The sequence below is a fragment of the Lutra lutra genome, chromosome 8 (assembly GCF_902655055.1).
Source record: "Lutra lutra chromosome 8, mLutLut1.2, whole genome shotgun sequence".
NCBI classification, from domain to species: Eukaryota; Metazoa; Chordata; class Mammalia; order Carnivora; family Mustelidae; genus Lutra; species Lutra lutra.
The window spans coordinates 101292499-101306260 of NC_062285.1; the positions used below are offsets into that span (position 1 = coordinate 101292499).

Below are 13762 nucleotides of genomic sequence, written 5' to 3' on the forward strand. Positions count from 1 at the left end.
AACTGTTCAGCTCATGCTAATTAAATCATATACATAAAATTTCCCTAAACAAAAGAATATTTTTTTGAATTGTAATGCAGCTAAGAAAATTGTCCTTATACTGTCAGTTTCATTTGTTGCTGATGAAATATAACATTATATGACTATGGGAAAGTGGTTTTTAAAGTATGGTCATAAAATTTTTCATACTCTTTAAACCAATAATTCCATTTTGGGAATAATTTTTGAGAAAAGCCCTCCCTGTCAAAAAATAAAATAAAAAATGTATATACACAAAATGGTCAATGCTTCTTGAATCATAATAGAAAGTAGGAAAAAGAAAAAAATCATGAATAGCTAAGCGGAATGAATATATATAGAACATTAACCAGATGGGATATTATGCATCCTTTTTCACATTCTAATTGCTAAAACAATATACCTATGTGCAAAATGTTTAGGAAAAAATGCTATTCTGTTGTAGTAATTTCAAATATCTATCTTGCGTTAGGCCATATGAGACAGAAGCAACACCTGTGGAATGTTTGTTCTTTGTTTTGTTTTATTTGCTCATAATATATATGCATAAGACTTTACTTTTTAAAATGGCATATATGTCCAGGCCTCATCCCCAGAGATAATTTCAAGAGGTTTAGAACTGAGCATAGCCATGTATAGTTTTAAAGGGAACCAACAGTTTTTCTGATACAGAACCAGAAATGGACCACCACACTAGATGGGAGTTCTTCAATGGTAAAGGTGACATGTGTCCATCGTGGGGCCCTAGGGTTCTTCCTTGAGCATATGCAGAGTTAGAACACCATCTACAATGAAGAACGGACTGAGGCAAGAAAGTTAAAAGACCAAGCTGAAGCATGACTGAAATGATAGGTTAAATACACACGTATATACACAAACTCCCACAGTATGCTAAAATTGTAAAATGAGAATCACAAAAGGAAGAAAAGCAAATTGACAACATGAAACCATTCAGTTTGTGGAGTAGAAAATTATGGAATTATAATTAACTTTTTCTTTTTTTATTTCATAGAAACTTTTCCTGTATTTTATTTAGAAGCTGTTTTTTTAAAGATTTCATTTATTTATTTGAGAGAGAGAATGAGCAGGGAGGGAGGAAGGGAGGGAGGGAGAGGAAGTAGCAGGCTCCCCATGGAGCAGGGAGACTGATGCAGGGTTGGATCCCAGGACCCTGGCATCATGACCTGAGCTGAAGGCAGAAGCTTAATGGACTGAGCCACCCAGGAATGGCCCCCCACCGCATTGTATTTTTAAGGAGAAAGAATCTGCTAGTAAATAATCAACCAATATACTTACCTCTGGAAATGAAACAGCAAATTTATAAGTAATCCATGCAGTGCACATGATTAGCATTGAAAAGCTGGGTTAGAACTGTAATTTTACTGACCATGTAAGAGGACCAAATGAAAAAAATGACTGGAAACTAACATACTCTTACCATATTACCTAGCAATTGGGCTCTTGGTGTTTAGCCAATGAATCGCAAACTTCTATCTACACAAAAACCTCACACAGATGTTTATTTATTTATGATTTATTTATGATTGTCAGAACTTGGAAGCAACCAAGATGTCTTTCAGTAGGTGACTGGATAAACTGGGATACATTCAAAAATGGAAAATCCATTCAAAAACGGAATATTATTGGATATTATTGGATATATATTGGTGACTGGATAAACTGGGATACATTCAAAAATGGAATATCCATTCAAAAATGGGATATCATTCAGCACTAAAAAGAAATGAACTACCAGGCCATGAAAAGGCAAGGAGAAAACTTAAATGCGTATTACTAAGTGAAACTTTTCAATCTGAAAAGAGTACATGCAGTATGATCCCAACTACCTGATGTTCTGGGAAAGCAAAACTAGTTTTAAGACAGTTAAAGGTCATTGTCTGCCAAGGGCTAAGGGGAAAGAAGGGATGAGCACAAAGGATTTTTAGGGCAGTGAAACTACCCTTTATGATACTACGGTTGCAGATACAATGTCATTACACGCTTAACAAATCTAGAGAACATGTAACACCAAGAGTAAACCCTTTTGTAAAGTAAGGACTTTGGGTGGTAATGATGTCTTTGTAGGTTCACAGATTGTAGCAAATATGACTAGGGTGTGGGGCACAGTAGCGGAGGTTGTGCATGTGTGGGAACAAGGGGAAAATGGGAACGCTCTCTACTCTCGGCTCAATTTTGCTGTGGACTTAAACTGCTCTAAAACATAATCTATTTTTTTGATAAAATTAGTTTATTAATTCTAACAATAATTGGGATTCTAGATGAGGTTTCCATAGTCTCTGAATATCTTGCTGTCCAAAACGCATATTCAGAGGCACCCGGGTGGCTCAGTCAATTAAGCCTCCCACTCTTGATTTCTGCTTGTGTCATGGTCTGGTAGTGGTGGGATGGAGTCCCATGATGAACCCTACATTGGGCTCTGTGCTCAGTGGGAAGTCTGCCAGAGATTTTCTCTCTGTCTCCTGCTTCCCCTCCCCCTCACTCCATGCACAGGTGCTGTCTCTTTCTTTCTCTCAAATAAGTAAATCTTTTTTTAAAAAAATATTGCATATTCAGCCATCTTGTGTCCCCGTGCGTGCACCTAATCTCAGCTGGTCCACCTGAGATCTCCCCTGAGTACCAACCCTAGTCCCCCACGCGGTCCCCTTTCTGCCCCCAACAAGATGAAAGAAACTATCATGAACCAGGAGAAACTCGCCAAACTGCCAGCACAAGTGCGCATTGGTGGGAAAGGAACAGCGTGCAGAAAGAAGAAGGCAGTTCATAGAACGGCTACAGCAGATGATAAAAAACTTCAGTGCTCCTTTAAAAAGTTAGGGGTAAACAATATCTCTAGTATTGAAGAAATGAATATGTTCACAAACCAAGGAACAATGATTCACTTTAAAAACCCCAAAGTTCAGGCATCACTGGCAGCCAACACGTTCACCATTACAGGTCAGCTGAGACAGAGCTGCTGACAGAAAGGCAGGGTCTTTTTAAATTTTTTTTTAAGATTTTTATTTATTTATTTGACAGACAGAGATCACAAGTAGGCAGAGAGGCAGGCAGAGAGAGAGGAAGGGAAGCAGGCTCCTGGCTGAGCAGAGAGCCCGATGCAGGGTTCGATCCCAGGACCCTGGGATCATGTACTGAGCCGAAGGCAGAGGCCTTAACCCACTGAGACACCCAGGCGCCCCAGAAAGGCAGGGTCTTAAACCAACTTGGTGCAGACAGTCTGACTAGTTTGAGAAGACTGGCTGAAGCTCTGCCCACACAATCTGTGGATGGAAAAGCCCCACTTGCTACCGGAGAGGAGGAGGATGATAAAGTTCCACGTCTTGTGGAGAATTTTGATGAAGCTTCCAAGAATGAAGCAAGCTGAATTGAGTCAACTTCTGAAGAAGATAAAACTTGAAGAAGTTACTGGGAGCTGCTATTTTATATGATGACTGCTTTTTAAAATTTTGTTCATGGATCTGATAAAATCTAAATCTCTAATATTTTTACACCCAAGCCCCTTGGACACTGCAGCTCTTTTCAGTTTTTGTTTATACACAAGTCATTCTTTGCAGCTAATTAAGCTGAAGAAGCCTGGGGATAAAGTTTGAAACAAGGTTAAAAAACAAAATACATATTCAGTGGTCCATCACTTTGAATGACTGTATGATAATTAAAGAAAAAAATCAAGTAATACTACTATTTAATTTTTAGACAACAATGAAAAATATATTTTTGAAACAGAGTTAGATTAAGGGAGAACAGGAAATTATTAAATTTAGGATCAATATTAATGATACTGAATCCATGTTAGAGAAAATTAATATATATCTATAGTTTAATAGTGTTCGAGAATTTAAACAATTAATTGAACTTTGGAAGGGGAAACTGGGAGACAATTTTTTGTCAGTAAGGAAAAATTTTAAGCCGCATATTTTAATCATCATAAACTGCTAGGGATTTCAATATTTTAATAGATTCATTTAGCTCTAAATGTCTTCAAGCACGCTATAAATCCTCCAGAGCCACTGCTTTGTAATATAGCCTTTTAACATATTCATTGTCTCTTTCCAGGATAAGTTCACTATTGCTATTCCATTAGTCTGTTTTGTGATTTATTTCAAAGATAAAATGAGTATCCTCACTTTTCATTCATGACTTTTTAAATCAGAATTTGACGGTAATTATCATCTATTAAAATGCATTCTTTCCCCCTTCTTGTACATTTTTCCTCTTTATAGTAAATCTTATATTCTGACACCATCGTTAAAAACATTTTATCAGTAATTATACCTAGATGTATTCCCTTTTATGAACTCAGTTTCCTAAGAGACTCTTAATAATCAACACTGAGCATTTTTAGATGTAGGAAAGATTCTATTGGTGCATAATAGGAAAGTGTTGGATTTGCCGACCTCATTTCTCTTTTTCATTTTATCCTTTCCCTAATCCTGATAGTTTTATAGATTTTACAGGATAAATTTACGCATAACCCCACAATATAATGGAATTTAGTTATATGTGGTGTGCTGTCAAAACAGAGGTCCATTACCCAAAAGTGAGACTGAAGCCGTCCTTAGAATATAAGGCATTTACAACAAGAGGCTTGGATAATATTAAAACCATAAGAAATTATGGCAGAGAAGAATATCTGTAGCAAAAATAAAAGTAAACCATTCTGCCTCTCTGATCCTTAGTTCACCATCAATAAAAGGAAAAGAAAACATATTTACTTCCAGAACTGCTGTGATGATTAAGTCAGAAAGTTTAAGTGAAAATTCAGTGTCAGTCATAAAGAGACATACAAATATTGGAGAGCAAAATAATTAATAATTTTCCATCTCAGAATTATAAGAGAAATTTAGGCAGGCAAAGCACTTAGAAAAGGCTACATGCCCAAGACTTGAATGAAAGTGAGACTTATGTATGTGTATAAATCCTATCATCCCAAATTCTTTGTATTGTGTGTAACCGGCTGGTTTGGTACCGTGAAACATAAAAATAGTACAGCCTTTTGAAAATTCTGAAACAAAGAGAAGAGCCAAGGAAAGAATATGAATAATTTAATCAGATAGGATTCAAGTTTATCCCCAGCTTATTTGCCTTTTATTCTTCATTTCAGTTAGTTACATATCCATCTGTTATCACCAAGGTTGTGCATGCACCTTGAAATGTTCACAAAAGTTCCACAATACAGGGGTTCATAATTAGGTTATATGTTATATTCAGAATCCCAGGGGAACTAATCAATTCTGGAAATATTGATTAAGCAAGATGAAGAATTCTTAACACAGTTTCAACTACAACAATTTTAAAGACAAGTTCAAGCTTTGTTTGCCACAAAACTCACAAAAAAGTAATTGATTGAAGAATATCTCTTTTATGCAAAATATACATTTTAGGATATAATTTGATTAATACTCTACTATATACTGACATTACTCCTCGATCATTTAATAAAAAAATACTCTCATCGCCAGAATTTTATTTTCTGTAATATTTATAATTGAGGTAACAATGACAAAGGACTTAAACCATGAATAACGTTGGTGAGTTTTTTTTAAAGTCATAATGATTTTCCAGATCTAAACATACAGGTGACAAAAAAATAGGTTAGTTTTGATAAATAGGCACTGAAAATTTCACAACAAAGACAACCACGTAAGTGGTTTATAAAAAAAAATAGAGAGTCAATGTTCATGGATTCAAACAACAAAGAAGAAGTAAGGGAAATTACGACACATCTATACTACACCGATATCACTGCCTCGTATGATTCACAGCACGATCTACTGCAGGCGCAAGAGGGGCGATTCACGGAGGTATGGGCCTTACTCAGAAGCTCCATGTTGGTTATGGACTTGGCTTCCTTGGATGTGAGATGGCTGAAGCTGTTGACCCATGCACACGTGTTGGTATTTACAATTGTTTACGGCTCCTGGCCAGTCCACAGCAGACCACTCATATGGGGAGTACCAAATGAGTTCCAGCCACAGTTCTTTTCTAAGCTTTAGATGCCTCACAGAGACGCAGGGACCTCTTCCAAGTGCTACCTGGTCACATCAGGGCACATTCAGCAGCAGAAGTCTGTTTCCAGTACAGTCCTTGGTATGGCTAAATTCCATTGTCCCTTTTTCAGCGGTCAAAAATCCATGACAAATTCTGTACAACACTGCAGTCAATAACAGCAGCACCAGACAGCATATTAATTCCTTTACCACAATGCTATAGGTCATTATAACTTTCTAAGTGTGGTGTTATTAAAAAAAGATCATTGAATCTCTAAATATCAGATGTGTACGTCTGGGTAAATTCGTTGCTGTACAAGATCTCTGACATGCAGTTCATGCTTTAGGACTTAGGGATATAGAGTAATAGATGTTATGTGGCCAATAATAAAAATGACATTTGTCTTCCTAACAAAAAAAAATAAACATGAGAATTAAGGATTAATCAACAGTCTCAAGGATCCCAAATGCCTTAGAAATATTGTTTATCCCTCAATTTATATTATGGCATTTTTCTTCCCTCACAAGCCCAATACACCAGACACACTATCACTAGTGGCTTCCCAGGGATGTTGTAAACAGAATTTCTTCCACTTGGACTGAATAAAACTCCCTCAGGGTTTTGCTGGAGTGTAGTGATGAATGCTGGTTGCTAGGTAGTAGAAACTGACAGAGCAGCAAGCAACCAATGGTAATGGTGATGCTGCTGCTTAAATCCTGCTTATCAAAAAAGGTTCACAGTACCGATGGACTTAGGTAGTCTGCAGGGCGTCATTCATTTATACACAAAGCAGAGAGGCTGTTCCAAAGGGCAGAGAAGGCAGGGGGCAAGGGAGAGGACCCAGTACTAAAATCAGGAACATCTTATCAAGGCATCTCTGTGCTTTATGAAGACAGATGGCATATACATTTAAGACAGGGAGCTAAGACAGACAGACAGAACAACATACAAGACAAAGCACCTGGTTAAATACTGTCTGAAAATCTGATCAATCCCGTGAGTCAGAAATTTAAGGCTGGTCAAAAAAGCCTCCTGTGAACCACAATAATTTTTGATGTTTGCACAAAAATCAATAAATAAAAATAAAGGAGGGGGTATTAAAAAAAAAAGGACATGAGAGCTTTGGGTGATATTTGGCACTTTGCCTTGGAAAATGATGACAAATCCTGGGATTAAAAAAATAGATAGATAGATAGATAGATAGATGATAGATAGATATGACTCTAGTTCCAAGCAGCAATTCCTGGCTAAACAATGCAATCCTGGCTGGCAGTTACCTTTCTCTCATGTTTTGTGCCTTCCCCAAGCCATTAAGTAAGAGATCTGGCCTCAGCTTGCGTGTAACCAGTAATGACAACCTCTTTGCAGTTATCTGTGTGCAAACAACCAGAGACATTCAGAACTCCAATACAGCATTTTTGAAGAAAAGTAAATCAATCAAGAAATTAAACTAGTTAAAACAAATATTTCTTTCAAAGAATAAGGAAAAAAAATGCCAAGGAGAAACTCGCCCTCCCTGCCCCACAATTCAACATGCAGAATAGCTGACCAGTGTTTCTGTATCAGCCGGATGGTTCGACGCAAGTACACATATCCCGAGCCATCCACGGTGCCCAAACTCTGTGACATTGCTCTCAGGTGATAGAGACAAGATGGTCCATGCAAATGAGCTGACCAGAGTCATGTTGTGTGCAATCAAAAGAGAATCCCAAACATCTTCAAAATGGTTTAGAGTCACGAGAAATGAAGTTCCAATGAAGTGATTGGCATTTGGAAGCACACTGTTTTAAATACATCTCCCTGAAGATATGTTTATGTATTCGTGTACTGGCCAATAGCTGACACTACCTGTCATTTTATTGCGAAAGGAGACCGGGGCAATGAATACAGAGAAGGAGCACTACTTTAGGTAATCTTTAAAGCCAGGATAAGATTTGTTAGCTACCCAAGTGGCATTTCTGACTTCAAATAGTGGTATCATGCAGGATTTTAACTGTATTTAATGGAGCCTGGAGTAACTCTACACTTAATTATCTCCATTATGGGGTAGACAGTACTTGAATTCATACAATTTAGCCGACTGATGCAGTTTGGTTTACAAAATAGATGGGATGGGAGATCGAGAGCGCCTCAGAGGACAAGGAGAGTTGTAGGGTGATGTTACTGGAGAGAGCCTCAGAGCATTGCCTGCCATGCCCGCTATGTTGTTTAAGCTTCGGGATTTTTCATATCCTTTTATGAAAAAATGCACAGACATCAGTTGAATTCAACCAGAAAATAGACACAGACAAACAATACCATGCAGGATAATCAAAAGTGCTATTTTGAGTTCAAGGAAGAATTTTTTTTTTCACAAAGAATTCAATATTGAGACCATTTGTAACTTAAAAAAAGTAAGTAAATAAAGCTCACTAGAGCTGTCATTCCCAAAAGATTAAACCAGCTATCACAAATTATAGTTGTAATCCTTCAAAATTTATTCTTTCCCAGATTATATTTTGCATTGATGTAATTTTGACATATAAAATACTAGAAATCTTTTAAGAATTAGGCAAAGCAACTTAAGTAAGATACAAATGTGGCTAATATTCATACATTTCAGAATATGTTTCTGAAAAAAATGTTTTTTTTCCTTATCATTTTTTATTATTTACTAAGCTAATAAGCAGGATTAAGTTTAAGTGGATGGCTTTTTTTCTGAGCATATTTAATCTTCCAGCTTTATAGTGTTAAAAGAATGATTCTTAAATAATGACATTGGATGCCATTATCTAGGCGATATGGAATGCATGTTCATTTCTAGCTCCTTGGATTAAAAAAGGAAAAAAAGGAAAGGAAAAAAAAGAAATGAAATGAAATATAAGTTAAGTCATAATTTCAGTGAATTTGCGATCGGAACTTGGTTATCTGATGTTTTCAGTTGGCTCTCCACTGCCGGGAATTGAGAACCATTTGATCTTGATTCACTTTTTCTTTCTATCATCTCACATTCTAATTATTCATGTGTGATAGTCATGGCTTACAGGATAAAAGATACATCTCACAAGCTTTAACCCAGTGGTTTTCCTTAGCTACTCAAGCAACATTCTCATCAAGGTCACCTTGGAAGGACTCACATATTGTGGTACTATTTATTAGAAAAGATTAGAGGTGATTAGGTGGTGGGGGGTGGCACACTGTAAAGTTCGAAGTGAACTGTCTTTAGAGCAGGACCACTATTGGCTGAAAAAGCAGTCAGGAAATAAATGTTCTGTCTGACCGGTCTACTGAAAAAAAGTATTGTAGAACAAGGAAATGAAATTCTCTGCTGGACAGTCAAATCCGAGCAAGTACATACAATTTCAGTGAACTTTGTTATCCCTTAGATTTAGGGCTCATTCCTCGGACTCTAATTGGCCCTCGGTGGGCATGATCACTATATGAGAAAGAAAATGGGCCTTTTGTGCTTTCCCATATTCCTCTCAAAATACTTCTTTTTCTAATTCTGTATTTTCATGGACTTCTGGGGAAGAAGCTACTACCATCTCTTCTCCTTTCACTAGAAAAGGAGAAATTAAGCGAGTTAGTGATTATTTGATTTATCAGCACCCAGGACAAGTATGGACATGGATTGCAATAACTGCTCTACTGTGGGGTGAAGCAGCTTTGAGTAGGAACATCCTTCCCCATACACATACATAAACTTTCATCACACTAGATGTCTTCTCTGAGATTTTGTTGATGGAAAGTTATGCCACCCATTAAGTGTGGTGAAGTTCTCTAGAACATAATTTCTGCTAACCAGAGAATTATCTGCCAATATGTTTTGTTAGCATTTGGAGATATAAAACATGGGAGGTGATATATATTTCATCCTATTCCAATAGGTGATGGAATTCTTAATAAGGGGATGTCTTAAATAATTAAAAAAGAATTGCAGATAATTTATCCTTACATGGGGACCTCTGTGTGCCTGGAAAGCTAGTTGTTACTGCTGTTCTCTAAAGTGACTGGAAATATAACTTGGGGAATTATAGGAAGAATACTTTATCATGGTTGGCCATGTGATCTAAAAATGCAAACTACACTATAAACATTGATTTGGTTTGATTAAAAGCAAACTGGTGAATATGCATGGACTAGAGAGGTGTTAACACCTATAAATCATTCATCCTTATAAAAATTTACATCTGGAGAAAATAAAGTCTTTGAAAAAAAATTTACATCTGGTCTCCCACAACTTCCAAGCTCCCAATGGGACCTCCAAAAAGGCAAAAGTTTTCTATTAATGACACTAGTTATATGTAAATTTTGGTTGCCATTCTAAATGTTCAATTATTTTTCTGAATTACAGTTTTCAACATAAATATTACCCATTCTGTTTACAAGTCCTTTTACTTTTAATAACTACAATTTCAGTGTTCATTTGAAAAGACTTCTCTTATAATTTAATAACAAGTATTTAATTAGTAAAATTATAAGTTATTCTTTTAAGTATGTATATTTTTTTCCTGCAGGTTCATTTGTGATAGAAAATTAGATAAGGTTTTTGCTTAAGCAAACTTTTATTGACTGGAATGGTTAAAAATATGATTCATGAAGATACACAATATTGAACCTAGTTGGAATTGGCGTCTAAATATATGGTGTGCATTTTGTATGGTTCTTAAGAGCATATGCTTATTTTGGGCAATACTGAAACTGCTTAGCCATGCATTATCAATGGGTATATTTTTGTGTATGAAAGACGATTTCCTAAAAACTACTGCATAAATAAAAACATAGGTTCTAAGTATTGAGACTTCACTTTCATAGAGGATCCATAAATTTTCTTAATGTACGCCCATCTATATTCATATTTGTTGATAGAAAGAATTCAGTGGGAATCTAGTCCTTTCTTTTCATCTATATAGAGGAGAATTTTCAGAAGTCTAAAAATCAGTAGAGAGACCAACTTGGAAGATAAAAAAGGGATCATATAGCAAATAAATGTTCTGAATAAGAATAGTAGGAGAAATCTATGATCTACATAAAAAGGAATGAGAAGAAATGAATGGGTTCTTGATAAACATAACAAGACAACACACTAAGAAAAATTAAGAAAATTAAGTGAAATTAACCAAAAATACTACAAGGCCTGAGAGAAAAAAAACACAAGGTGTAAAGGAACTAAGCAAGAATGAAGAAGGAAGTTGATTGTGGTGAGAAATGACAAAGAATAAAAGCCCATAGATGAATTTTCAAAGATGTGCTCATTGATAAAGAGAATTTTGCATTTGTGAAATAAGATTTCATGTATAACCTTTCCATACAAACTAGGTATCTTATTAATTGCTTTGCTCATGAAACATTGCCATTTTACAGAAAAATTCTATATTTACATAGTGGTTTATAATTTGCAAAGTGTTTTTTCTTATGTGATCTCCTTTGACAGTTCAAAATCCAAAGTATTGTCTAAGAGTGGAAGGAAAAAATTTTAGCTAAGTTCTTAAACAAGCAATGTTAGTATAAATATTGCATGTGACCATTTATTAAGTGATGCTCAAAAATGTATGTGAATGTAACCACATATTACATATAAATACACATATACATATATACAAATATATGCATATATATACACATAGTGAGTAAAGATGTGTAATGCACTTAAAATATAATGTTCTATACAAGAAATTGTTAGTTACATATTATAATCATTATTTAATATATTATACATATTTTGCTTAAGTACTATGATAGTACACTATCTTCATAAAATATTTTAAAAATTGTTCTAGCACTTAATATTTAAATGTAGAATGGCAAACAACCAAGTAAACCTATTCAGATCACTGAAATACATTTTGTTGCAAATAATAGATGCAGAGAAATGGAAGTAATTGAAATGAAGAAGTATGTAAAATATTACATACTGAAGAAATAAAAGAAGAGTCTGTCTTCTCTTTTGAGACTCAAAGCCATGGAGACAGAAAGGACAATACAAAGTGTTCAGAAGTAATGAAAGAGAAGTACAATATGGGTAATGAGACATTTCAAAAAGAGAAGACATCACAAAATAAATATTTAAGGCTTAAAATGTTAAAGTATTCAGTAGGGAGAAAATGCAATGAATAGCAAAAAAGTGCAGTATTTTTCAAATGCAGTTGCACTAGTATGAATGTTTTAGACCGGCTTTTCATTAAAATTCAGTCCATTGCATAAGAAATTATTATAGTTCTTTCTCTATTCAGTCAATAAGCAGAGGAAGAGAGCCATGGCAATAAAGCAACTGGAATTATCAAAGTAGGAGGTAATCAAAGAGCATATCAGCCCTTGGACAAGAGTGGGTAACAGACATCACAAAACTATTTCTTAAGGAGGGAGAATTGTCCTGAGATCTGTCAAGTTTATGCAAAACAAAAACAAAAAACAGTTCCTGGGGAATAGTCATAGACGGTGGTATCATCTAGAAAATTGGAAGGACATAATGGAGTAGAGCTTCAATATTCTGTTATATTTCTTAACCAAAGATGCCTGCCCAACCAAATTTATTCATTCGACAAATAATTATTGAGTGTCTTCTGTGTGCCAGGCACAGTTTAGTTTGGGTTGAAAATAGTAACAAACTTAAAAGTATTATTATTGCCTCAAAAAGAAATTCTGTAGCACAATTTGTAAGTACATAAGTAGCCTTTCAAGTGGTGGCATATACTATTCTATATGGCCAAGGATGTTGGATCTTTTTGACCTTCTGACCTTGAGATGAATCATGGCAAAACTGCCCAAATATTAGATAAGAGACTTAACTACAGTGTGTTTAAAGCTTTTCTTTAAAAAAAAAAAAAAAATCTTTGTTTTATCAATTACTTATCAAATATATGCATAGACCCAATTAGTGAGTTTTATTACGTGTAGTTGAAAACTGTTTAAAAACTGTTGAGTACATTATATTAATTAGCTGAGTGACTTAATTTTTAAATACCCCATTACAATTCTTCCCATAGACTAATGGAAACCAAAAATATAAAGAAAGAAAGAAGGGTGAAATGCCTTTCAGATAGGACAATCAAGTAAGCTGTTATGATATGCACTTAAATGTTTATAATGAGAAAAGAGGTGATGAGGAATGCAAGAGAACACTACGTGCAGTCTTTCCTACAAAATGATGAAAGAGCATTTATATCACTCCATATATTTGCAGCACTTAATTTCTAAGTCACCTGTTAGGATCTGATTAAATGCATGCCTACCTTTCCTGATCCCTCCATCAGAAGCACACGTGTAATCACCTGTCGTCAGTAGGAAACATGTTTCCCCTCTTCTGTTTTTGTCTCTGGTACTAGAGCGTCTGATGGGGAGCCTTTCTGGGGGTGATAATGGCGGCTCACTTCCTGTACTGTCGTCACCTGATAACACTGGTCACAGCACCATGCCCATTGACAGACAGTGATGGATGAGGAAATGAGACAGTACAAAGAGTTTACACTGAATGTCCATAGTACAGTCACTCGATATACAAAACACAATAATCACATCATGATAAGAAAAAGGGTTTTCATCACTCTACAAAAATTTACATGGAGCAAAATGGAAATGTATTGAAAAGGAGAGAAATGTTCTTTGGGAAGTTTTAATTCCATTTAGGATTCTATCTAATAGGAAATGGACTTTTACAGAATATGAATTCAAAATAAGTGTGATAATGATGTAGCACACACATTAATATCATATGATTTTTGACATGCTATCTAGTTATTGTGAATAAGAATCTTTAAAA

At 35.4% G+C, this 13762-nt stretch overlaps 1 protein-coding gene and 1 pseudogene across 13 annotated transcripts in view; one reads left to right on the forward strand and one right to left on the reverse strand.

The window, feature by feature from the left end:
• Positions 1 to 2699: 2699 nt before the first annotated feature.
• LOC125107786 (transcription factor BTF3-like) lies at positions 2700 to 3559 on the forward strand (annotated as a pseudogene).
• A 1545-nt stretch (positions 3560 to 5104) lies between these two features.
• The window catches only part of KCNC2 (potassium voltage-gated channel subfamily C member 2), a 188517-nt gene continuing 179859 nt past the window's right edge, over positions 5105 to 13762 (reverse strand). For 3 of the 13 annotated variants that reach the window (XM_047743182.1, XM_047743181.1, XM_047743183.1), the window contains exons 4-5: positions 13236 to 13400; positions 5105 to 8256 (exon numbers count right to left, since the gene is read on the reverse strand). In XM_047743182.1, the coding sequence (XP_047599138.1) occupies positions 8120 to 8256; positions 13236 to 13400 (302 nt within the window). In that variant the 3' untranslated portion in view covers positions 5105 to 8119. The remainder of the gene's footprint in view (positions 8257 to 13235; positions 13401 to 13762) is intronic. The other 10 variants (XM_047743185.1, XM_047743187.1, XM_047743186.1 and 7 more) reach the window with 9 other exon arrangements.